This window comes from Nilaparvata lugens, chromosome 7 (genome assembly GCF_014356525.2).
Source record: "Nilaparvata lugens isolate BPH chromosome 7, ASM1435652v1, whole genome shotgun sequence".
NCBI classification, from domain to species: domain Eukaryota; kingdom Metazoa; phylum Arthropoda; class Insecta; order Hemiptera; family Delphacidae; genus Nilaparvata; species Nilaparvata lugens.
Genome location: NC_052510.1, coordinates 11,491,923 through 11,519,873, shown reverse-complemented (window position 1 = coordinate 11,519,873; position 27,951 = coordinate 11,491,923). Strand labels below are relative to the sequence as shown.

At 34.9% G+C, this 27,951-nt stretch overlaps 1 protein-coding gene across 1 annotated transcript; it reads right to left on the bottom strand.

Annotated features, from left to right (window-relative positions):
• Positions 1 to 10,430: 10,430 nt before the first annotated feature.
• Positions 10,431 to 27,415, bottom strand: LOC111061118. Its single transcript, XM_039431794.1, has 7 exons — positions 27,228 to 27,415; positions 23,445 to 23,489; positions 21,619 to 21,692; positions 20,087 to 20,213; positions 16,682 to 16,859; positions 14,069 to 14,390; positions 10,431 to 10,704 (listed from the first exon to the last, which is right to left on the bottom strand). The coding sequence occupies exons 1-7, from the start codon at positions 27,284 to 27,286 to the stop codon at positions 10,628 to 10,630; spliced, it is 882 nt and encodes a 293-aa protein (XP_039287728.1). The 5' UTR covers positions 27,287 to 27,415; the 3' UTR covers positions 10,431 to 10,627.
• Between the last annotated feature and the right edge of the window lie 536 nt (positions 27,416 to 27,951).

Here is a 27,951-nt window from a genome sequence, read left to right as displayed (position 1 = left end):
CTACTTGACCGAAGGAATAAGACAATCACATTTTCTCCTAGCTGTTGACTAAGATTGATTGTATAGTACTAGTCGTTTACTCTTCTCCTCTCATTTTTTTATTGATTGTTAGTTCTTCTCTTTTCTCTGTACTGTTAAGTAACAAATATCTTCTCTTGATCTTTTTTCTTTCTAGTTTTCCTTAAACCACTTTTTCGCTCTCCGACATTTTAGTGCTGAATGATTTGGAACTCTATTATTCGAAAAAGTCACAGACAGTAAATTCTGAGGGAACCAATGGAAGGAAGTGATTCTGAAAATCATCTTTTTATTGGATAGAGTATTACTCATTTATCACCTCTATTCATCTATAGCGGTGCGTACAAACATATGCACCACGAACACGCACACTCAACTTTTTATCAGTTGATGCTATTCTTATGACAATGTGTACTATTATTTTCTGATGCTATTATATAATATCCGTATTTATACTAAAACAGTCAGATACTGATAATATAGCACCATCTGATGAAAATGAAATGCGCGTGTTCGTGGCGCATAAAGTCTGTTTGCACCTTTATGTATCAGATGCCCCAATATCAATATTTAAATTCAATACTGAATTGATTGTAGGATATTGAGGTACTATTTTTTGTTCCATTTCTAAATCATTCTTTCCCAGTGATTGTTTGATGCAATAATAATTTATATACAATTTATGAATTCAAATTGTCTTATTTTTGGATCTATGCAATGGATATTGTACTCAAATTTATGAAAAGAGTTCCAACCGACCTCAGAAATTACTGAAAATAGTGAGAGCAACTAAATTCTGTGCTCTGAAATGCTGTAATTTACGAATTTGTTCCTTTTCCAGTCATCCCTGTAGGAGATTGCAACCGAATCTGATAAGTTTCCAAATACCTTGAAACTTGAATGGTTCTTGAATGAAGCACATCATCAAGTTTTCATTTTAGACAGTTGGCTACAACAAGCAACTTTGTCAACGTTATGTTATGACGTCGTGCTAAGCTGGTTTGATGAACATGCAAAATAGCACACCACCAATAAATTATTCACGAAATCGTCCATACATGATCTGAATAACGATTCAGGGCTGGTGTCACACATGAATCCATTGGAGCGCGACATCGGACAATCGACCACGATAACAGTCGCGTTGCATCAGACAAATCGGTCACGACAACAGTCGCGTTGCATCATACGAGAGCGTGCACACACACAAAACGTCGTCATGTGTGCAGTGGCTCATAACGCTACACGACACACAAATTCCATCACTGCTCTGTTTATTTTCAATTGGCTCGGCCATCATTTCGGGATCACAAAGCGGCGCAGAATCATGCCGATTTCAATTAGTCGAACACATTTCAGTAACCGCGTCATCATAAAGGCCGCCACTTTGACAACCCATTTCGACGACGATTATAATCGATGCGCAATGAAAGGTCCTTCTGGCTACAGCACAGCGCAGCGCACACAGTGAATCAACACCAAAGACCATCGACTCACTGCAAATCAGTTTATTTTCGGGCCAGTCCACACCACAGATTTACAGCACATACGGAGTGGAATTGATATTACCCAACAAACTTTTCATTTTTGATCGCCTATACACAATTGATCCGTCTATTTATTGGGTTCAATATGGAGATTCATTCTCCCAAGTCTATCACTAATGAAAGTTAAAAATTGATAGCGGGGGTAAAATTTCCGTTTTTCGGCCTTTTTATTGGGTTCACTTCAAATTTGGAGACTGATTCACATAGGTCGTGAATTTTAATCGCTATTAATTGATAGCATACGCAGAGTATGGTATTTATATGAGCACAAACTTTTCATTTCTACATGGCGACGATCGGCCTTTCAAGTCCAATTTTCGGCATTTTTATAGGGTTTACTTCAAATTTGAAGACTGATTCATATAGGTCGTGAATTTTAATCGCTAAAATTTATAGCATACGCAGAGTATGGTATTCATATAGACACAAACTTTTCATTCCTACAAGCCCGACCGATCGGCCATCAAGTTCAATTCAATATCTCTTATATGGCCTATTCATTGAGCTCAAATCAATAATTTATTTTTGATAGCCTATCGCTATCGATATCTGCACTAATCTTTCTTCTTTGATCGCCTTTCGAGATCAAATTGAGGTTTTGAAAGATCGTCAATGTTAGCGCTGATAATTGATAACAGACGCATAACGGTCACATGCTATCAATGTATGATTGTCATCGGTCTTTTTATAGTGTATTGTGTTCCAGCTAAAAATGATTGTTTATAGGCCGTGAATGTCGATCGCTACACAGTGATATCAGGCGCAGAATACTTGCTACTTAGAAATTGAGTACCCTTTTGAAAATTGTTCACTCACAACTTGTTTCGGCTATAGTCTATGATGCCATTATCAAGTGATTGGAAATACTTGCATTATTATCATTTACACTTTCATTTTCGGTGGCTTGTAAATTATTCGATTACCTATTTATTGGCTTGGATTCCAATTCGAAGATTGGCTACGTTAATCTCGAGCAGGCTCTAATTGATAGGATATTCTTGGCGAATAAAAATATGAAATAATTCATAACAAGAAGCAAACAATAACATTATACTAAACTTTGAAACTGACTAAAATCATATAAAATTCATTAAATAGACTATTATTTGATAAGCTATTGAACATTCACTTTCTCATTTTGAAATCATATTAACATTGATTTATTGATTATATTTCATGACCATCTCAGTTATTTCTTCACAAAATATCATTCTAAATATGACATGCAATATGGAATATAACAGTTCAACAAAATGGAGTCAAAGATCGTAAAGGCTTCAGCCAATGGGAAAGAGTTATGGGCGTGGTCTGTGAAATGCCTCAAAGTGTACTATCACGTGATTGGTCGAGCTTGTGTGACGAAGTAGAAGTAAAAATGGAGAGGGGGGTTCCTCAAGAAGGCTTGCTCATCAAATGAATCATGCAATGAGTTTCTCATTGACTTCTTCTTCTATTCAAACAAATGGGACTTGATTCAAAATACTCGTGTAAAACACATATTCAATAATAATTAAACATATAATTACCATTCATATGGCTGGTAACATTCAGGCTTACTTACCGTATATCAAATTTAACTGCTGTGAAATGACGAAGAAAGTTTTTCTTAAAATTTTATTGACAATAGACTGTTTTGATCTGATTCCAGCATTCGAATGAGAGATCGCGTGTTTATACAAGCCTATACAATGCACTTTTTACTTTCCTTGCCCCATTACCATAGGTAAGAAAAGTATTGCTTTCCGAAAAAAATTAAGGTACCCCAATTTCTAAATTTCTATACGTATCAAGGTCCCCTGAGTCCAAAAAAGTGGTTTTTGGGTATTGGTCTGTATGTGTATGTGTATGATTGTATGTGCGTCAGTGTACACGATATCTCATCTTCCAATAAACGGAATGACTTTAAATATGGAACTTAAGGTCCTTACAATATAAGGATCCGACACGTAAGGTACGTGTCAAATAAAGGTACAAATTAAGGTACCCCAATTTGTGAATTTCTATACGTTTCAAGGTTCCCTGAGTCCAAAAAAGTGGTTTTTGGGTATTGGTCTGTGTGTGTGTGTGTGTGTGTGTGTGTGTGTGTGTGTGTGTTGTGTGTGTGTGTGTGTGTGTTGTGTGTGTGTGTGTGTGTATGAGTGTATGTGCGTCTGTGTACACGATATTATCTCATCTCCCAATAAACGGAATGATTTGAAATTTGGAACTTAAGGTCCTTACAATATAAGGATCCGACACGAACAATTTCGATCAAATGCAATTCAAGATGGCGGCTAAAATGACGAAAATGTTGTCAAAAACAGGGTTTTTCGCAATTTTCTCGAAAACGGCTCCAACGATTTTGATTAAATTTATACCTAGAATTTTTTGATGAGCTCTATCAACTATCACCAGTCCCATTATGTGTAAAAATTACAGGAGCTCCGCCCCATCTATGCAAAGTTTGATTTTTGATTCCCAATTATCAGGCTTCAAATACAATTTGAACAAAAAATTTTGAGTGGAAAAGATTTAGCATGGAAATCTCTACAATTAATGTTCAGCAACATTCCCAACTAAAATTGAAAATAAGTTTGAAATTCGAGAAAATGTGTTTATCCAATTGCAAACTGTTGGCAGCTGTTGATTCTATTAAATGATTCACTATGAAGAGATAGCAGACCTTGTGTGTCTCCAGCATTATTGCCCTGTCACCAGCTGGCTCAAATCTCTGAATAGTAGACTTGCGATGCGCGGGAGCACTAGCGTCAGGTGATCAATTTTCATAACGTCAAGGAAAGGTGTGTTTATTTAGCGTATGGCAGCATACACAACACATTTATAATCACAAAATTCGAAAAAAAAGAAAACAATAGAAAATTCATATATAAAACGAATGCAAATATCTTAGTCACTTCTGACCTGGAAATTAGACCTGGCTCCTGGAACCTGGAAATTGCTTCCAGGGTATTTAAGTAGGCTATTGAAGCTGGTTTAGCCACCAGGAAACTTCATGTGCACCCGTGTATGCTGATCTGGGGTATTCCTCCACGATGTGTCTCACAGTCTGGACTGCTCCACACTCACAGAAAGGGGAATCAGCCTTTCCCCACTTATGCATCAGATAGGCACATCTACCATGATGAGTTCGTACCCTATTCAATGCCGACCATGTTTTACGGGGCAAATCGAAGCCTGGGGGCCTTTTGGCTACAAATGGGATGTCAATGTTCTGCTTTGCTGACCACGCTTGTTGCCAGGCCTCAGTTGGGAAAGTTGTGTGAGTGAGCCACACCAGATTCTTTGGTCTCGAGAAGTTATCATCTATCTTATCACTACCTTATCACTACTTATCAATCACTATTTTATCTCATCTTACAAGAACATAATTATCGTGGGCATACAAGGCAAAGTACATTATTCATAGTACATAAAATTGTCCCTGGTTCTCTCTACTGTGTCTACCCACTCTATGTCATGTTGATAATTATATCATACAGTGACAATCACATCCTGTTCTCATGTTTTCCTAAGTTGCCCTTGAATCATCTGTTCATTACTAGTGTAATTGTGTTTTGGCGTACGTGAATCACCAACACGAGTTGTGTCGGCTTGTACGAGAATGTCGGAGGTGTATTAGCTTTACTTTCTAGTCTAGTACCTACGCTGTTGCAAAGCATTCGCACTCAAGTTCGACACATGCAGCAGAATAATTAAAGCGTACACCAATTGTGTAGGGAGCCACCTATTTTCCAAACTGTACTGCATCGATCACAACAACTGTCTCTCTCTCACACTCTCTCACTTTCTCACTTTCTCTCTCTCTTACTCTCTATCACTTCTACTCTCTCTCCTACTCACTCACTCTCTCTTTCTCTCTCTAAATGATTGAAACGTTTTGTCTGTTGCGCTGCACAGTTCTGCAACAATAGCAGTCACCGACACATTGTCGCATGCATAGTGAATGAATTAATGAATGACGGAATCGATGAATGAATTGGACCGGTAATTGAATGAATCAACTTGCAACACTTGCGAATTTATTCAGACGTATGTTGGTTGAACTGCTAGACTGATAGATAGAGGCAATCTGCTCTGTAATAGCTTTTCTACTAGAAAAGTGCTGGTATACAATAGTGTGCTATAGTGAGGCAGTAGAGAGAGATAGGAGAACAACGTTGCCGATCCTCACTGTCTTGTCAATTGCCTTCTTGATCCTCACTGTCTTGCCTTCTTGATGGTATCTGATACTGGTTTATTAATGTAATATTAATTGTTCATTCTCGTTTATGATAATCAATCATATTTTATCAAGCAAAAAGTTATACTTTTTAATTATATCATAATGAATTTTCATAATTGAGGTGAAATATTTTGTTAATCAATTATTAATTCTACATTGTTAAACGCCGATCTGGCAACAGAGCAAAGCGAGAAATAGATAGCGGTAACCGTTTTGTTGAATGATTGATTGACAAGGGTAGCAATACTATTGTTAATCAAACACTGCCATTATAACGTGGACCTTACTATAGTTGGTTTCATGTGTAGTTTTGAAAATTCTACTGGTTTCAATTTTTAGTTTTGTAAATTATGTTGCACGTGTTGACTGGATATAACTATAGTTTGCCTTTCCATCATTAATTCATCCATAAAATGTTTCACAGAGGAGTAAGATTAAATTAGTAAGATGAGAGGATTACTATCCACCTAATTATTTAATCATTTATTCTTATGACTTTTCTTGGCAGAGATATCCTGTTGGCCATGTTGTATCACTTTTTTATCCTCTCAAGCTTAACATTTCATGAGGAGGAGGAGGAGGGGGAGGAGGAGGAGGGGGTGGTGGAGGAGGAGGAGGAGGAGGAGGATAAGGAAAGGATGACGAGTTTGTGGTGAAGGAGAAGGTGAAAAAAGAGGAGGAAATGTAGGAGAGAGTGGTGAAAGAAGAAGGGAAAGACGAGTAAGGAATTCGACATGTGTGTAAATTGCCCTGCTCCCTTCTAAGCCTTGAGATGTATTCGTGTGGCGTTCCTTTCAGGGCGGAACTTTGCCTCATACGGTAATTACTGACCAATCACATAGCTAACTTCTAACACAATCTCTGCTGCAAAAAGCTTTTCCATTCTCTTCTACTCCTTTTCCTTCTCCTACTTTTATCCCTCCAGATTGTGTTTCATTTCCTTCTCAATTTCTCGTCTGCCTTTTCCTTTTCTTTCACTTCCTTTCTCGCTTCTTCTCCTTTCCTATCTCCTACGACTAGTTATGAATTCATCAAGAACAATCGAAAGAATTTCAAGGACGTAGTCTACGTTCAAACCCCCTCCTGTGGGCACCTCTGAGTAATTGTTATATAGTCTATATTATCATTTTACATAAAAAAATGGGAGTTAATCATTGAAAGCTCATTGTATCCTATCAAGGAAGACTTGATCAAAGATTAAATCCTATTAACTATTAATCCAAATTCATGAATTCCTATTTATGTATTTCTATATTCATTATTCGAATTGAAGGCACTTAAAATATTAGGTGTACATTTGTAGCTCCCTATCCTCTGATGTTGCTCATGAATTAGAGTTTCCACACCGTTAGAAGCTCAATTTTCCAATTTTTTTTTCAATTCTCATCAATTTCTATCTGTAGTCTCACACTCTTTATTATTTCTACATAGTATGATACTCTCAGCCCCATTAACAATATACATTTTATTCAGTTCTGGATCCCGTAAAGTCACGTTCACACCAGTGTTGTCATCAAATTTCGTCAATTTCTTAAAAAGCACAGATATATTTACTGGTTTTCTACAGAGAAAATATTGACAACCTATCTGAACAACATTTTGTTGAACACTCTGATGTAAACGTAGCTTTAAACTTGGGAGAAAAGCTTTTATCTGAAACTCTCACAAACTTTTAAATAGATTTTTTATCTAGTATCAGATAATGGATTTAGCACTAAAAACGTGCAGAAAAGGAAACGCAGGATTCGACTGCAGATATTTTCATCAACGCCATTGAGCGTTGTTCACACCACTGCGATTCGCATGACGGCGAAGGTGACGGCTTTAACAATCTTGAGTTGGAAACTGTCCCGCTCCCGTCACCTCCATGCGAAACGCAGTGATGTACGAAATACTTCAAATTGGGGTGGTTAGTGAAAAATTGCAAAGTAATCACAAATCACAGTGGAAATGGACTTCAAACAAAGCTTCCATTAATTAGTATAATCAAGTTATAATCAAGTAATTTGTTAAGTACTGATGATTATGTTGTTTTTCTGCAATTTGACCATGAATACTGGTTAGTGTGGTCAACTGAGCTCCTATTTTTCTAGATTGTGATTTGCTATGTTTTTGTGAGAAGGAATAAGTGAATAGATTTCATTTCGTTTGTATTTAAGTACACATCTTGAAGAAACTAAACGGAATGGAAATTGAGAAATCGACGGAGATGGAGTGAGGAGGTGAGGATAGGATGAAAGGAGAGAGGACGAGAGAACTGGAGAGATAGAGGCGATATAACGAGCTGAACACCTGAAGAAAATAGGAGAAGTAAAATGGAAAGCGTAAGTGAAATAAAGATGAAAAACAAATATGACAGATGAAAATTTATGAGAAATTGCATTTTTGTTCAAGTGCTGATGGATAAACAGTGACTATTAAACGAAAAGTTACTATTTACAGCATTTGATATTGGATTTCAGTTTGATAGTAATATTTTTCAACAAATATTAATTCGTTCATACAATACAGAATGGAAAAGTTTAAAACGTTTCGTTAACTGGACTGTCCAAGATCATTGTTAAACAAATATTAATTGGTTCATAAAATGCAGAATAAAAGTCTAAAGGTTTTCGTTAACTGGACTGTTCAAGATATTTACATAGATAGTCATATTATAAATATATGAATAATGCATATTTTAAGCTTTTAGGAGAGGGGGTGACCACCTCTATCAACCTCCCTCTGTGTATCCGTCACGCATAATTCAGTTTTGTAGTTCTTAAGTTAATACTTGATTAGTTTCGACACCAGATATGTGAAAAACATATTTGAAGGGAGAATTGAATACTCCTGAAACAGCTTTGTTTAATCGGAGAGGGGGATTGAAGGAACACATTACTTGCACCATAATTGATAAGGTAATAATGATTAATTACACACTCATGATTACATTATTAAGTTTTCTTTTTTTAATGAGATGAATCAAACTAAATCACAAAATAACAAAAATCAAATACATATGAGAAAAATACATCCTCTACGTTTTGCCCATGATAACTATAAATTTGAATAGATAATAGAGTTATTACAAGATAAAAAATGAATAGAATAGTTCATTCCATTAAAAATCACATGAAAAAATAATTTATATTGTCATATAAATAGTAACCGATGTATTTTCAAAGACGTCACCCAAAGACCTCCTTGAGAAGGTTTTTATGAAGGAATGAAGCTTTATCAAACACTTCAGTGATAATTATTACAGTAATATCATTTTAGTTCAATTTTCTTGTCAATATATTTCGCAAGTCAAACAGCATAATTTCATTGACATTAATATTTTATTACTCCGCTAACTGTAAGATACTGTACATGCAGCAGCATATAAAGATCATAGTATATAATATAATAATAATAATGAAACCAGATAAAAACAATAACCCTTAAAAATAGTAATACTAGTAATAAATGATAATAATAACATTATTATTCCAATGTAATACGACAAAATAATATAATTTCAGCAAAAACTAATAGAAAACAATACAGAAAACAAAAGACAGGGGTTTTCGCAGAAAATTAAGGGAAAGTTGAATTTTTGGAGGGTGTTAGTTATAACACCTTAGTACACCCTTAATAGTACATAGCCCTCACCGCTTGCAATGTTCCGTATGAATCATTATTCTCATCTTGTGACCATTATTGAACGCTATTTAGATGTAGACAGTAAGCATGATTCCAACAAGTTGCCAGACAACGCCCAAAACAATTATTATGATTCACGATTTCTGATTTTGCGATTTTTGGAAATAATTATTTCGTGCAAAGGCGATGTCTACTTCTCACTAAGATCGTGTAATTTGACTTTTTCTTGTGAGGTTATGTCAAGTACAGGTCAATGCCAATAAGCCGTGGAACAGAGATGCTTAGAGATCAACCGTACTCAAGCTAGCAATTGATAGTATACTTTATCAAATCCTGAAGTGTATTCATAATGGGAGATCAAATCATGACCTATCGCAAATAGCTTGAGTTTTCTTCATTCAAAGACATATTTCTTAACAAAACTTGTATTTTGATTATCAATAGTTTGAGTTTTCTTTTTCTTCATAATATCAATGAAAATCCAACCTCATAATAGGAGGACTTACATTTCTCCTGAACCTTCTTTTTGAAAAGTTTAAAAAGTTTATTTACATTTCCCCCCCTCATCAAAATAATGTTACCATTAATAAGTGTGTTTTCATTGTATCACTAAGGCTGGCCGTACACCGGTTAGTCAAAACTAGTCAAGTTTAGTTACGTTTAGTCACAATACTTACTTCACATAGTTGACATGTCATTTTCAGTGACTAATCAGTGTGAATTACGTCATAAGCAACAATGTAAAGTATTGTGACTAAACGTGTCTGATCATGTCTTGTCTTGTCTAACTGGTGTGCGCCCGGCCTAATTCAGGAACTTTCTCTAGATTCCTTCAATCAATCAATAAGCTCATCATAATATTCAACATTATTGTATAAAATTACAAATTTAAATTATCGAATTCAATAAGTATGAGTCACTAATCAAAAAAGTTACATGAGTATACTAATCGAATGTGCCAGTATAGGTAAATTGCGGTTATTTTCGATAATGGAAGATTGAAGAATACCCTCGAATTTATCATTGAATCATTTAATCATGTGAATCATTGCGAAAAAAGTAATTGGAAAATAGGTTACACTGCAAATCTGAAAACCCATCACTGTGAAAAAGCTTACTTCTACAAGGTTTTCTAATAAATGAAATTTCTCATCTATAGTTTGGTCCGCTTTGGGATGATATGACACAACTCTGAAAATTACAGCAGATTCTTCTAAAACAATGATTTTCCCTTAGCCTCAATGCTCATTTTCGGTACATTTTCTGCAAACACAGTCAACATTCTGGTATCTGAAATATAAAAAGCAGTGATAAGCTTTTGTTCTTTTATCAATAGGGATGTAGAGAGTTTTGTTGAGTAAGGGGACATATTGCGATGTGATGCGACGCAACGCGACGCGACACGACGTGACCCGAGTCTGTTAGATAAGTCAATATTGTAATGTTCACATTGAGACAAATATAGCACGTATGATCATCTATATATATATATATAAAAGCGGAATGGCACTCACTCACTGACTGACTGACTGACTCACTCACTCACTCACTCGCAGAACTAAAAATCTACCGGACCAAAAACGTTCAAATTTTGTAAGTATGTTCAGTTGGCCCTTTAGAGGCGCACTAAGAAATCTTTTGGCGATATTTTTACTCTAAGGGTGGTTATTAAGGGTTTAAAGTTTGTCTTTTAGCATGTATATTCCTCTTATTCCAATATCTTAAAATTATAATTGAAATGTCCATACCATTTATGTTAATATAGAACTATAATCTAGAGAGAGTACCTCTTCGAAACAGTTGTTCTGGTAACTAAATTAGAAATTTTGTCAGGTTGGCATTAAGTTGAGTTGACTTTGTTAGGTTGACACCAAGTTGAAGATTGAAATGCATTTATTCAGGTCCTCCTAGATATCAATTTATCCAGAACCTCCTGAATACCTATTTAGGAGGTCCTGATTTATCGCGGAAAAATTGATTGGGTACTGCTTCTTCAATCAGAGCTATTTCTGGGAATATTATATTACTAGCTGTCAGGCTCTCTTCGCTCGCCAGACGTTTAGTCTGGACCTCCGACTGGATCGTCCTAACATATGATAAAAATATGACATAGCATTTTAAATTTGGTAGGTGTGTTCAGTTGGCCCTTTAGAGGCGCAATAAGAACGGATTTGGAAAATTTCCAAAGATACGCCCAAAATCTGCGTTTTTTTAGCGTTTTCTCAGCTTTATCGAGAACAAATAAACCGAAAATGTTCAAATTTAATACAGAAGCTCAGCTGGGGTACAATAATGTTGTGTAAGAAGTAATTTGAAATAACGCCAAAGATACGCCCAAAATTAGCGTTTTCTCAGCTTTTCTGCGTTTCCTTACCTTTTTCAATAATATCGATGGAAATATATTTAAAAAAAAATCAGTACACAGATTTAGCTGAGGTGGAAGAATTTTGTTCGCCAAAGATACGCCGATATAGTAACAGGTGTTTTTCGAGATCAAATTGACATAATACTTTCAAATTCGGTACAGAGTTTCCGCTCAGGTCTACATGCAGGCGAGCGGAGCGAGCCCGCTAATCTCATTTTTGGACGATCCAGTCGGGGGTCCAGAATTCAGTACAGAGGTTCCGCTGAGGTCTACATGCAGGCGAGCGAAGCGAGCCCGCTGATCTCATTTTTTGACAATCCAGTCGGGAGTCCAGGGGGCGGAGCCCCCTGGCTAGACGGATATGGCGAGCGAAGCGAGCCTGACGGCTAGTTATAATATAATTATAATCTGGGAAAGGAACAGTTTTGGGCATTAGGCCACTCCCAATCATTAACAGTTGAGAATGATATTATTTCTATCAATATATAAATGAATAAATAAATAAGTAAATATGATCATTTATTAAACAACTCATCTACCAGACTCGGATCACATCGCATCGTATCTTGATATATGCAACTAGCCAAATAGTATCTGAGCCAATCAGGTGATCTGGGACATTAGGAAAAACCTTCTAATAATAATAATAATAACAGGCAAGTCATTCATAACAAGCCTGATATCCTAATGTTGAACATGAATCAAAAAGAAGCCTTGATAATTGATGTAGCCATACCAGCAGATGAAAATTGTCAAAGAACAAGAGGTGAGAAATTGAGGAAGTATCAAGAGCTAGCATTTGGCTCAGAGATATGTATGGGCTCAAGAATGTTAGAATAATCCCAATCGTAATATCTGTGAATGGTCTGATTCTTAATTCAACAGTGGAGAGCTGTAAGGTTATTGATGTCTCAGAAACTCTGGTGGGGAAAATGCAGAAGTCTGTTCTGCTTAATACAGCTCGCATAGTACGCCAAACGCTCCAACATACTTGATAACATACTTTATCAATAATAGAAATAATGCCAAGAGGTTGCATAAATTTTGCCTCTCTTCGCATAAGCTATCCGCCACTGCGTGAAAAAGAGAATAATAATAATAATAATAATAATAATAATAATAATATAATAATAATAATAATAATAATAATAATAATGATAATAATAAAAATAGTAATAATAATATCGAGTGACCTGGCTTGCTCAGAATTTTATCATTTGAGCAACAGGTGCTGTAAGCATGCATTAAGACTTTCATCATTAACTTTTCATAATGATAATCATGATAATAGTAAATTTGGCCTTATTTCTGCGTGAAAATGTACAATACAAATGAAAAATAAAAGAGTTACAACAACATTAAGCACACAGGTGTTATCTGCTACACGAATCGATCTTAATTTCCGTTTTTAAATTAATTATTTGAAAAAACGCAAATTATCACAATCATCTCTATAAGAATTCCCAGGCATAAGAGTGGCAACGTTGCACCACTTTGATAATAAGAGAGTGAGCATATCAATGATCCCCATGTCCCGCCCTACCTCTACCCACTGTGATAAGAGAGGTTGGGGTAGGTTATAAGATACCATTTTTTTGTTCCACACTTAGTATTGGGACCCGAGCTTCCCTCGTTATTTTTATTTATTGATAAACAGAACACAATTCTCTAAAATGATCGTGTTTATATTTCACAGCTGGCTATACGTCAGCTTATGAATTTCGGGGATGAGATATTTTGATTTTTCACATACTCACTTTTTTACTATCCACAGCTGTTTCTGCCAAGGATGAATATTATCCTTTTAATGTCGTTCAGCGAGTTTCCCCTAGGATGAGACCTGGAGCAATCGAATCTCTATATTATAAACCTACTATGTTCCGAATTTCGTGAAAATTGTTAGAGCCGTTTTCGAGATCCGTTAAACATAAAAAACCAGATATAAAAATAGCCAGATATAAAAATAACCAGATATAATAATAACCAGATATTATAAAAATAACCAGATATAATAATAACCAGATATTATAAAAATAACCAGATATGAAAATAACCAGATATATAAATACAGAAATTGCTTGCTTAATATAATAGGATAACTACAACTAGAAGTTTAAGTTAGGAGTTTAGGCTTCTGATTTCAAATGAATGGCAATATGATGGTATTATTCGTGATGTTTCGATAAACTTTCAATGATGATACAACTGATAGCGAAAACGATAACCACCAACAGTAACGTTAACTGCGCATGCGCATTACGATGCATTATTGCTAGTGGATCCTCTTACCTGCCACTGCACTGCCGGGATAGACCTGCCGGCCTCCCTCTAGAGGTATGAACTCATGCAACACGAAAGCGACTCCTACTCCACCATTTGCTTTACTGTTTTCTTTTCCATATTTTTGCTTCTTTGAGAACGCGCTCCTAATTCTATGGTTCAAGCCGGACCATATACTGTTCAAAAATGACTTTTTCTTTTCTGCTGATCTGCTCTGCCAAGGAAGGTCGATTTCTATGTAGGTCTTCGATATGAAAGTCTCGAATGTAGTTTCGTCTATAGGCCGGTCAATTATGAAAAGTCTGTCCATACGTAGCAATACTTTTGGAACCTGTCAAATTCAGACGTAACTTTAGAAGAATATCAATGTGGAATAGCAACAAAAAAAAAGAAGAAGAAGAAGAAGAAGAAGAAAGAAGAAGAAGAAGGAGAAGAAGAAGAAGAAGAGAAGAAGAAGAAGAAGAAGAAGAAGAAGAAGAAGAAGAAGAAGAAGAAGAAGAAGAAGAAGAAGAAGAAGAAGAAGAAGGAGAAGAAGAAGAAGAAGAAGAAGAAGAAGAGAAGAAGAAGAAGAAGAAGAAGAAGAAGAAGAAGAAGAAGAAGAAGAAGAAGAAGGAGAAGAAGAAGAGGAGGAGGAGGAGGAAGAAGAAGAAAAAAAAGAAGAAGAAGAAGAAGAAGAAGAAAAAGGAGAAGAAGAAAACAACAACAGAAAAATAATAACTCAATAGATGGTAGCCTATGTTTTTCTATATTGAGTGAATACTGTATGATAAATCTGTATGACACATACAGATAATACTGTATGACACATAAATAGACTATTTTATTATAATAGGCTTCATGGAGGGCTATCTTCATAATATTTTCAGTTGGAAATGCAATCTCTATAATTATAAATTTATAATTATTATTCAACGAAAATCCTAAATAATCATACTAAATAATAAGTAAACAATTATTATAAATTGTTTACTCTAGAATCCTTTTCGCTATCAGGGGCACCAAGCTTTGCTTCGGAGTACAAAAGCATAGAAGCATAAAAGCATAGTTTATATTTATTTATTGATAATCAAAACACAATTTCTTAAAATGATTGGAGGAAGACTAACAGGCACAGCCCAAAACTGTTTCTTCCCCGAATTTTGATTCATACACTATGATAGTCCATAAAGTAGGTTATGTTCCATACACTTGAATTCAGGTCCAATTACCAGTCCAAACATTCGAAAACAAAAAAGTTCTAATCTAGATTGTTTACAAACCAAATTGGATAACAAAATAACACTTACTGATCACTTAAAACTGTAAAATAATGATCAACTTTGAAAATTCTGATATACTTTAATTTAGAATGATAGACCATGTCATGTAAACAAATCAGATATTTTGATCAAGTCGATTAAAATTTCTAGATAATATTTCTCGTGAGATAAGCTGATTAATTGCAAATAGTTCAACAGCTGAACATAATTATTTCTCTCTCCAACACAAGCACTCGCATCTTCCGTTATTAACAGACGACGAAATTATCATGTGTTTTTTCAAGGATTAATAATAAATTATCATCCTTTTCATGTCATTCAGCGAGTTTTCCCAGTGATGAGACCTAGTGCAATCGAATTTTTTATATCATAAACCTACTATGTTCCGAATTTCGTGAAAACCGTTAGAGCCGTTTTCGAGATCCAAATAAATATAGAAATTGCTCGCTCAATCATAATAGGATTCCAGATAAATATGACTTATTTGAGTTTTATCAGCAGGAAAATTATTATTTCTGGAAATTCCACGACATTCTCAAAAAATTAATATTTTAGACAAGATAATCCGTCAAATAATACAACCGGAACGTATATTCTCCCGATAATAGCCTGTAATAGTGAAGTTCTAATTGATTTTTCTTACATTGCAATAAATCTTTAAATTAGAGGTGAGCATTAAAACCTGTTACTTAGTTAATGTGCTCATTTTTAGATAAAATTATAGAGTATGTAGTCATTGGAAATTTTGTTCTAGATTGATCCGTCCAAGGAGACTTGAGTGATTAAGACCCGTGTGAGAGGCATAATTATATAATAATTGATGAGAAGAATTATTATATCCCTACTGTTATTATTAATTCTTCCTATCCAATGACCCACAATATTCTGAATTCCAGAAAAAATCAGCTTAGTCCCCCCCATAAATTACCAAGAAAAAGTCAGTCATTAAAAAAGTATTTTTCATCAAAGTTCCTGGCTCGTAGTTATTATGTTTGCTAGAATATGTGACAATGATGATAATCTGTGCTTTTGAATGAACGAATCCACTAAAAGCTCCTAACCAATCAAGGATTCAAATAGAGATTTGCTAGCATAATTTTGGTAAATATTATAGAAGAGAAGAAACAACCCCCCTCCGTTTACATCAGGTTAATTTTTTTGGGGATCCCCAAAATTTGTTTCGAGAATCCTCCATGAATTTCAATGACGCAGCCCGCGTCAAAACTAAACCACTCTTCCGTGGGCACCCTTGCTGCAGGCTACATTAATAATTCAATCACAATACAATATTGTTCATTAATTAATTGTGATCAAACGAGATAACAAGAGTAATGATTTTGGATTACTGAATTACATTACATACATCTTCAGTCATGCAAGAGAAAAACTTGGTTCCTTTGAAGATGGGATCGATTTTTTTAAATTCAATTCCCGCATCTGGTGCACTGAGATCCTCCAAATTTCCCTTCGCTTCTAACATCTCAACCGGAAATACTTCGAATTTGCTAGTGAGGTTCACACCTGCTGCCATTTCCATGCATCTGATGAATAATAGTAGAATAATTATTATTAAAGAATCTTCCAATAGAATCTATAGAATATTCTAGGCTTGCGCATACCAATGCAGAAAGACTGCGTGACGTTTGTTGAACAACTTCCTGAATTTTTGGTTAAATGTTCAAAATAGTCCCACTCGCGTCCTCGTCCCGCATTCCTCTCCAGTCAGTGTGTGCGAGGTGATGGTTTTCCATTTTATGTTGGAGTGGGCACAAAACATCTTGGAGCAAAGCTTATTCCTGCAGTTTATGAATACATAAATTCATTCATAGTATATATGAATAAATATTATTTATGATAGAACTTACTATAATATTAAATTGATTTATATATTCATACTAGTCGTCAGGCTCGCTTCGCTCGCCTGATCCGTCTAGCCGTGGACCCCCGACTAGTCCAAAAATGAGATCAGCGGGCTCGCTTTGCTCGCCTGCATTTTTCATTTGAGCATGCTTCATTCCATCAGAAAGTCAAAGTACTGAGAAAACGGAGAAAAACTGAGAAAAAGCTGATTTTGGGCGTATCTTTGATGAAATATTAAAGTCACCTCATCACAAAATTGTTAGGTCCTAGCTAAACCTCTGTACCAAATTTGAACATTTTCTGTCTATTACTTGATGAAAGAACTGAGGAAACGCAAAAAACACTAATTTTGGGCATATCTTTGGCGTTATTTTAAATATTATCAAAATAAACACAACATTATCACACCCTAGCTAAGCTTCTGCACTAAATTTGAACATTTTCTGTACATTTGTTCTCAATAAAGCTGTGATAACGCTAAAAAACGCTGGAAAAACGCAGATTTTGGGCGTATCTTTGGAAATTTTTCAAATCCGTTCTTAGTGCGCCTCTGAAGGGCCAACTGAACATACCTACCAAATTTGAACGTTTTTGGTCCGGTAGACTTCTAGTTCTGCGAGTGAGTGAGTGAGTCAGTCAGTCAGTGAGTGAGTGCCATTTCGCTTTTATTTTTATAGATTATTGAACAAGCTTAGCGGAGTCCTAAAAGACAACTAGAGCCTTAAGTCGTTGTTGGCTTGTGGGTTCCTGGATTTGTTCGATGATCACTTTCGATTGCTTTCATCAATCAATACCAAATTTTCAACAAATATTTTTTGAACCATCATAGAAATCGAGTTCGATTAACGAAATTTTTAAGAAATTTACTCACTTTTTTTAGGATAACAGGCAGCATAACAGCAGGATAACATTGAAAGTGCATAAGAAAAATATCTGTATTAATTCAGTATATGACAAACCAGGCTGGTTTATTATTGAATGCATCATTATTGATTCAATGCAATTTCAACCACATAATTCTTGACTTTCCACTGCATTCAATGGAACAAGTGACATTATATCAGCGGAATGATGAGAGAGTTCTCCAGTCCGGTGAGCTCACTACAGTAAGGTCCACCTTGTAATATTGCAGTGGAGAAAGATAGAAGAACAGTGTTGCCAATTCTTAGTCACTCACGGCCTTCTAGAAGATAGCTGATACCGGAATATCAACTGTTCATACTTATTGAAAATGATAAATTTTATTTTATTCGCCAAGAAAAACATATTTTTTAATGATTGAATAATGAATTTTAATAATCCTGACTGAATAGTTTGTTAATTTATTATATTTCTACATTGTCGAAAAACGATCTGGCAACATTGTGGAGCTACAAAAAGATAGTGCTATCTGCTTTGTCGAATGATAGACAGGGATAGTGTGACAAATCTGGAGGTAAGAAAACATCTCAACAATTGTGGTTGAGATGTTTTATTTCCACAATATTTGTTCCCGAAACGTTATTCAATTACAATTTATATTATGTTACCATTTTTCATGTAACCATCACCATTTTTAACCAATGTTTTGTATTTAAAAAAATATTTGGGAGCTCTACCATTTCCTTGATGGGAAGAAAACTTTAAAAGGAGATAGGCTACATAGCTGAAGATCGTAAAGCAGATTTTTCAAAATAAAATGAAGAAATAATTATTCTATGAAATACATAATTTTTTGGTTCAAATTTTTAAACAGTTCAATTTGAAACGTATAAGTTGATATTTTCATAATTTATAAACAAAATGGAACCAGATTAATATAGAACAATCATCATCATCATCGTACGAGAAGGATTAGGGGATTAGGCTATTGCCTGTTCCGACTTACAAACAGCTCATACAGTAGTTATTCAAATACAACTGAGTTATATACATTTGAATTTCGCACATAGCATGCTTTTCACATCTTTTAAAAGACCTTCCAAATGATCTTTTACCTTCTGGTCTATAATTCAATGCCTGTAGGAGAATCCCTGCAGACATTCTTTTAAAAAATATTTTATGAAAAAAAAATATACAACAATTCTGAATTATTTTATATAAAAAGACAAAGGTTTTTATTTATTTCAATTTGATCAAATTCTACTCTAAAACTGTATATTCAATATTTTGAGGATTTTTTCTTTGTTAATATTCTCCATATTTCATTTTATTTTTGAATTGTTTAAGAAAAATTACAATGTTTTGTGTGTGAAGCTGTGGTACTTTTTCATGATGAAACACAAATTATATTGTCAACCACTTTTATTTTGAAAAATCGGGGCTCTTATCTTTCTTATTGGATTAAACAGATGATGTTTGTAAAGCTCCGTTTAATCTGGTAGTATGTAGTAGTAGTAGTACTGTTTTGTAATAGTAGGTATTGATTATACACACATCGATTTTTATTCGTACGATATTTTGCCGTCCTTATGAATTCTAGCATAACGGAACTTGACAAACATCAGCTGTTTGACATTTATTTATACATTGATACATAGGTATGGACATCATAATATGACATAGGACATCATTATGTTTAATCTGATGGAATTTATAGGGACGGCAGAAATTTTACGAACTAAAATCAATGTGTGTGTAGCTAGCCTATCAGATTAAACAGTTAATGTCAAACAGATGATGTTTGTAAAGCTACGTTTAATCTGGTAGAATTCATAAAGATGGCAGAAAATTGAGCGTCAAAAAATGTATGTGTATGCAACTGGCTTTAAAGGATGTTGTTGTTTGTAACTGCGAGAGGTCTATTATTCACAGAACTACTAGTTATGGTTTTGAGAGAGTGATCTGGGAAATCATCCGGTGTGCAATATTTTATGAGGAACGAGTGCGTGTGAAGGAATCTTGGAGACATTGAAAGCCAAGCACTTACATCAAACTATTATAACCCAGTTTTGGTAGTGCATCTGTCCTCTCGGGGCCCCCGATTTTGATGTATAGCTTGATACCGTTAGGAGCTGTGTTGTCACTCTTCATTGTTATGGTATGAGGTCGAGAATCTGCAAAAGAAAGTCCGCTTGACTTTCTGTCCTGTGTATTGAGATGCGTAAAGATTTGCGTGCCATGAACATGCGCCGATCTTGAATGAAACGCGTGAGGTCGCCATATGTTCGCAAAATGATCGCGTGCTTGTCTTATTGTTGACTTCAGACATGATGTCTACCGGTACGCGTCGAAGTAAAAAATACGCTACAACAATATTAATAGTAGACTAACCTCACAGATAATGTGAAACGCTCAATCCAGCTGATCGGGAGACAAAACTGAGAACATGTGTTTTATCACGTTTCTTGAAGGCAATATTATTATGATTGCAAATACTGCTTTCGGAAGTGACTAATAAACAATTATTCTCATATATATTGTTTTTTTTTTTGTGTGGCAAAAAATACCGTTCCAAAAATGTTTTGCCAGCTCTCAATCTTTTCTAGTCCTCGGCCTATGGCCTTGTACTTGAAAACCGATTTCGAGCCGGTAAACGCATATTTTCGGCCCTAGGTGCGAAATATACTATTGCATGCTCTATGCAAACTAGAGTGAATTGGCTTTTGGTCTACAAAGTCAAGGTCTGGGTTGGATCACTTGAATAGTATTTGAATTTTCTATCCGAGGCTCATTGTTCGTCTGTCAGTTACAGGCGATTTTTCAAAGCATTACTTGCCTGAAAGGATCATTGACTGTGAGAATAAATTATTTGCTGTCTTAGTCCGGGCAGTTTAAATCTAAAATAATTACATTTTCCTGGATGATCTTGTGATGTTTTGACAATCAATTTGTAGAAGTAGTATTATTTCAAATTTTTTTATTAATGTAGCGAGTGGTCCTTTCCCAAAACCCTTAGGTGCAGACCAGAGGACCATTGATCTAAGGTGAGATTCTCAGATAATAGGATATTGTTTCAGCCCGTCCCCAAAAATTAATTAGCCTACAGTTTTCTTTTCCTGAGCGAACATAGACTGCCTAGCGAGTAGATTAAAATTAATATTTCTGTTTTGTTCAAGTTTTTTAAAAAAATAATAGATTAAAAGCTAGGTCCTTTTCTTTGTTTTGTGATTATCGTCAATTGTTTGTGAGAGTCATCATAAATAAATTGTTTAAGTATTTTTTGTTAACCTTGGTTTTTTGCTTTAAAATGCCAATATGCTGGTATTATAAAAATGTTTTTATAATTTCATATTTTCATAGGTACCTATATAATAAACACAGAGAACGTAACTGATGATCCAACATTAAACGTTAACCGCGCATGCCCAGCTATTAGCATCTGGATAGCGCTCGCTGGTCGCTGGGCGCCCTACAAACTTGCCAAGCTCTGCTCGAGTTCTGTTCTTGCGCGTCCTGCGATCATCTTGCGAACTGTTCGTGGACGTTTGTTTGCGGCGCAGCGCGTAAGTTTGTACTCACATGTGTATTCGCGAGATTGCCTCTTGTTGTTCGCCTCTTTTTCAGTAGAAGTTTCCTCTTGGGAGTCTACTTCCCTGTAAACAAAAAAGGTTTTATGTAGCATTATTCATTAGGGCTACATTTGAATAAAAATATAAATATAAATATTATATAAAATCTGAAAATAATTTTAAAAAGAGTACTCAGATTTGTATTTTTATTTATTTACATTATTCATCACTATAATAGTGATGTCCAAACTGTAATGACAGCATTTGATTAACATTAGTGTAGCAATCTTTGTCTATTATTCTATGAAGCACCAACTTGTTCTAGCTCCACGACGTTGCCTGATCGTCTTTTTACAATCTGTAAATATAATAGACTAACAAAATATTTGATCTCAATTATGAGGATTTATTACTAAATCATTGAAAAATATATTTTCTTAACGGATAAAATAGAACTGATCAATTTCAACAAGAATTGATTGATGTAGTTTCATATGACGAATGATTATAGTAACAGTTATACTATTACATAATATTATATACCGAATACCGATAGAATCTATCTATTATAGAAGGACAAGGCAGAGAATCGGCAACAACACTGTTTTCCCATCTTTCTACACTGCTATATTATAACGTGGACCTCGCTATAGTCAAAAACACTTCGCTTGCTCCAATATCCACCCAAGGTTACATCAAAATGCCAGACCCCGTGACCCCCGGGTGAATCGCTCAATGAGAGAAGACTATCTCACTTCGCATTACATCAAATAATATTCTTAGGATATTAGAATTTTGTTATTGGAAACGCTTATAATGTGAAGTTGCTCATAGTTTTTCGGAAAAAAGTTTCAAGTGAGTTCAGAACTTAGTGATTTCATAAAAGTATAAAGGCCATACTTTACTAGTAGTTCTGTGAACAGTAGACCTCGCGCTCAGTAAGTTACATTGACCTGTTGTTATGTTTTCTCGAGAATTAATGAATAATTTATCAATTAAAAATGTCTAGAAAAAATCCTAAATGAACATAGAGCTTTCTGTCCTATTGTACCATGACGTATCGTCCCAGAATATGAGTGTAAGCGCTGTTATCAGGTCTGGCTGCAACTGTCTACAACGTTGATGGAAAGATACATTTTCAAGATGTTCGATGTTTTTGAACGGGTAGTATATAGTCAACTGTGTACTAACGTTGATGGAAAGATACATTTTCAAGATGTTCGATGTTTTTGAACGGGTAGTATTATAAGTCCACTAGACAGCTGATTTATGATGAATAATTCTAAAGTCTGAATTTTAAGGTGATATTGGCGTTCAAAACAGACTCCTTTTTCTTTTGTATTATCCTTGAAATGCTAAATTTCAAAAAACCCTTTGTATATGTCGACGCGAAATTCAAAAAGGAACAAACCTGTCAAATTTCATGAAAATCTATTGCTGCGTTCCGCTGTAAATGCGGAACATAAAAACATAAATATAAAAATAAAGAGAAATGCAAAACCGTCGACTTGAATCTTAGACCTCACTTCGCTCGGTCAATAAAGTATAAAGTTTCATAAAAGGCATAATTATTTCTGAAAAACTGGGAGAACGCACAATGGAATACATTAAGGGAATACATTAAAATATTGAATAAATAATAATAGCTACATTATTTGAATTGTTGACTACTGTATAATAACAACAATAATTCATCTTCTTTTCTTGACTTCTACGATGACTTTGGTGCTATCACCGAAAATTCATGATAAGATAATGTCAGAGTATTTCCGATGGAAAACAATTCCATTAAATCAAATAATAATAATTATACTGTAATGCTGATATGTAGCTTACCTCTCCTCTGTCGACATTCCTTCTCCAGTAGCAGTACTTGGACAACTGAACAAAAATAATTTAAAAATATTATTGAGATGAAAATTCAATCGACTTATAATATACATTGATTCTATATTGATATGGTTTATGGCACATCAATCACTGACATCATATATCTTTATTGTATATTATCCTAGATGGATAGAATCGTAAATTTAATCTCCAACTCATTAATATTATCTGAAAATATATCATTTGTAGTGCGAATTAATGAAATCTGCAGTTCTCTGAGAAAATGCCCCTTACTGGAGGAGTTTCTGTATTGATGTGACTGTTATGTGGTGAATATTCAAATTCGATCAAAAAATTGATATTTCCAAAACTCTAGAGAACAGAAATCTATATAAATAAAAATCGAGCCTCAAGTTCAGGACCAGGTTTATGGCCAATCAAATTTATAATCCGACTTCAGGACTCTTTCCTACGGTCCTTTAAAGTTTACATGTAATCCTTATGGGAGAAGATTTGTGAGCTGACCACACACAGAAATAAAAATCAGCTGTTATAATCATTGCGTCATACAACATCCCGACGTCTGGTAGTAGACGATAGTAGACAAGAGTGTGTGCTGTTCCATAACCGCCCATTTATTTTATTGTAAACGCCCCGACTATAAAAAAACACTGTTTTGGACTCAGGGGACCTTGAAACGTATAGAAATTTAGATATCGGGGTACCTTAATTTTTTTTCGTAAAGCAATACTTTCTTTACCTATGGTAATAGGGCAAGGAGAGTAAAATGACTGTTTTGTGAGTAACCATCCAGCAGTGCGGCCTCAGGTTAAAGACTTTTTGGTAGAAAGTGTAATTATTTTATTTTACAATTGTCTCGATGAAATATACATCTATTCTATTTTATTCTTCATGCTCTAAATACATTCCTTTTTTCGACTAATTGTGCTGTCTTCGGTGTTCAGAATTGATTGATTTAAAGTAAATTATTTATTTTGCAGTTAGAAAATTATCTATAGAAATAAAATGTCACATCGCAACTCCTCAGGTGTGCATCCAGTTAAAGTTTGTCATGAGATGCATTAAACTATTTAGCGGTACGAAGTTTGCCGGGCCAGCTAGTCTTGAATATAAAGCATCAATGATTGACGTCATATCTCGCTGCTGTATAGGTTACACTCGATAATAGTCAATCAAGTTGATGCACACTAAACATTATAATAAACCGATTTCCCGTCATTTGAATATAGTAAGATTGCTCTAGTATTGAATGATATTGTATAAACAACTGATTCATTAAAACAATTTGAGATTCTAGTTTCAGCTGTTACACGATGATCAATCTCTAGCTAATTGGAAGCTCAAACATTGGGCAGCAGAATATTATATAGTATGAGTGAAGCCCTGAGATTCGTCATTAGCAGTTGACCAATAGAGGTTGAGCTCTACAGCCATTGGCCGACACCAGACACACCCAAGTATTCCAAATATATTATGAGAACCGATGGACAACAAACCATATAGATAATTGAATAAATAAATGTTGATTTCCTAGAGAAAAAACTGAAACCACTTCATCAATTACAGAAAGTATTAGATGAATGACAATTACATACAATAGTTAGTTACAAAAAATTGTTATGTGTCCTCTACATGTTTAGTTTTTTTCTGTGTGGAAATTGACCTACTCCACTATGGCGTACCATGTTCTAATTTATTATTTGAGAGAGACTAAACCAATAAAGAATAAATAAACTAAACTATAAAGAATAAATCGAAAAATTGTATTAACGAATAATCTTAGTAACTTACAAAATCAATTGAGTGAAATATTCTCTCCAACTGGAAATGATACTCTAAGTAGGTACTGTATATTAGTAGATATTTATATCTGAGATAATATTATTCCATTCTTTCTCATCTTATCTGGTTCATTTTGTTACTTACTAAGTTTTTTCTTTAGTAACTGTTGCTTAAAGGTTGTCGAAGTCATATTTGCAATCTGTAGGTATCTTATCTCGGCCAATATAGCTCAGCCTCAGCACCCATTGGTAAGGCTTCACCCACACTATAATTTCTGCTGTATTGTAATATTTGACCGAGCGAAGTGTGGTCTAAGATTCAATTCGACGGTTTGGCATTTCTCTTGTTACTGTGAACAGTAGACCTCACGCAGTATTCTCATCCATAAGTACCTGATTGAAACTATATACCTTATGGAAATACAGCAATAGACTGGCTTCTCCACACATCTGTGTAATCACTTGTCAGCTGATTCTTGATGAATAATTCTATAGTCTGACTTTTACTTTCCTTGCCCTATTACCATAGGTAAGGAAAGTATTGCTTTCCGAAAAAAATTAAGGTACCCCAATTTCTAATGTCTATACGTTTCAAGGTGCCCGGAGTTCAAAAACGTTGTTTTTGGGCATTGGTCTGTATGTGTGTGTGTGTGTGTGTGTGTGTGTGTGTGTGTGTGTGTGGTGTGTGTGTGTGTGTGTGTGTGTGTGTGTGTGTGTGTGTGTGTGTGTGTGTGTGTGTGTGTGTGTGTGGTGTGTGTGTGTGTGTGTTGTGTGTGTGTGTGTGTGTGTGTGTGTGTGTGTGTGTATGATGTATGTGCGTCTGTGTACACGATATCTCATCTCCCAATTAACGGAATGACTTGAAATTTGGAACTTAAGGTCCTTACGCTATAAGTATCCGACACGAATAATTTCGATCAAATGCGATTCAAGATGGCGGCTAAAATGGAGAAAATGTTGTCAAAAACAGGGTTTTTCGTGATTTCCTCGAAAATGGCTCCAACGATTTTGATTAAATTAATACCTAAAATAGTCATTGATAAGCTCTATCAACTGCCACAAGTCCCATATCTGTAAAAATTTCAGGAGCTCCCCCCCATCTATGCGAAGTTTGATTTTAGATTCCCAATTATCAGGCTTCAGATGCGATTCAAACAAAAAATTTTGAGTGGAAAAGATTCATCATGAAAATCTCTACAATTAATGTCCAGTAACATTTTCACCTGAAATTGAAAATAAGCTCGAAATACGAGAAAATGTGATTATTCAATTGCAAACTATTGGCAACTGTTTATTCTATTAAATGATTCACTATGAAGTGATAGCAGACCTCGTGTGTCTCCATCGTTATTGTCCTGTCACCAGCTGACTCAAATCTTTGTTTATAAGTAGACTTGAGATGCGCGGGAACACTAGCGTCAGGTGATCAATTCTCATAACGGCAAGGAAAGTTGTGTGAGTGCGCCACACCAGATTTTTACTCTAATATTGGCGTATGAAGAAGGCTCCTTTTTCCTTTTATATTATCCTTGAAATGCAAAATTTCTGAAAACCTTGTATATACGTCGACGCGCAATTAAAAAAAGAATATACCTGTCGAATTTCATGAAAATCGATTACTGCGTTTCGCCGTAAATGCGCAACATATAAACATTTAAACATTCAAACATTTTAACATAAAGAGAAATGCCTAACCGTCGACTTGAATCTTAGACCTCACTTCGCTCGGTCAACTATGATGTACTATACTAATTACTGCTCAATGTTCTGTAATCTTCTAGTTTACTAGAAAATGATCAGCCAGCTTTAATAAATCGGACAATATCTTCATCACTCCCCAGGAAAATTACTGTTGTACCACCAATATCCGAGTTTATCAGTTAATCTACAACCTGAATAAATAGACATTTTATTCTTCACATATTAAATGGAGAATTGATTATTTAACAGTACTATTGTGTGATAAAAATTTGAATTTTATACTCACATGTAGTGCAAGCCTACTGCAAAAAGGCAGAACCAAAAACTTGAGATATACATCTTCATACTGACACTGATAACTACGTACTGAAAATATCCGATTTGCCATCGCTAATCGGCTTTAACAAATAATTAACATAATAGGATCTGCTTGATATCACGTAATGTCACTTCATTGGTATTCTAAAATAATTGACGTCGAAAATATACTTGGAATAATAAGTATCAATACATCTAGTTGGAAACTGCCACGAATACTCACAGATTATATCGATTCAGAAATAGATTCGACAGAATGGATAACTTTGAAGGATAACCATTAGAGGGAGTACAGTGTTATTAGTTTGACAATAAATTTGCTTTGAACTCATGAAAGAACAAAAATATGAAATAAATAATAATCACTGAGTTGCATATTCATACTTTTCCACTATTAATCTAAAACTTGAACTTAAAGACACCTATTAAGTGAAAAAAAAACATTTACTATTAGCAGTACATAGCCTTGACACTAGAATTAGATTTTCCATTCCTGCATGACCTACACCAGGTCAAAACATATGTCACTGCTAATAGTAAATGCATTTTTCACTTTTTAAATTTAAGTTCTAAATTGTTATTCTTTCATCTCAGGCTTGGGCTAGACCAATCGAGGGATGCTTGTTCTGAAAAAAATCTGGGTAAAACCAGTTTAAAAGCCATGAGAACATACATTGGATTCATACACTTTC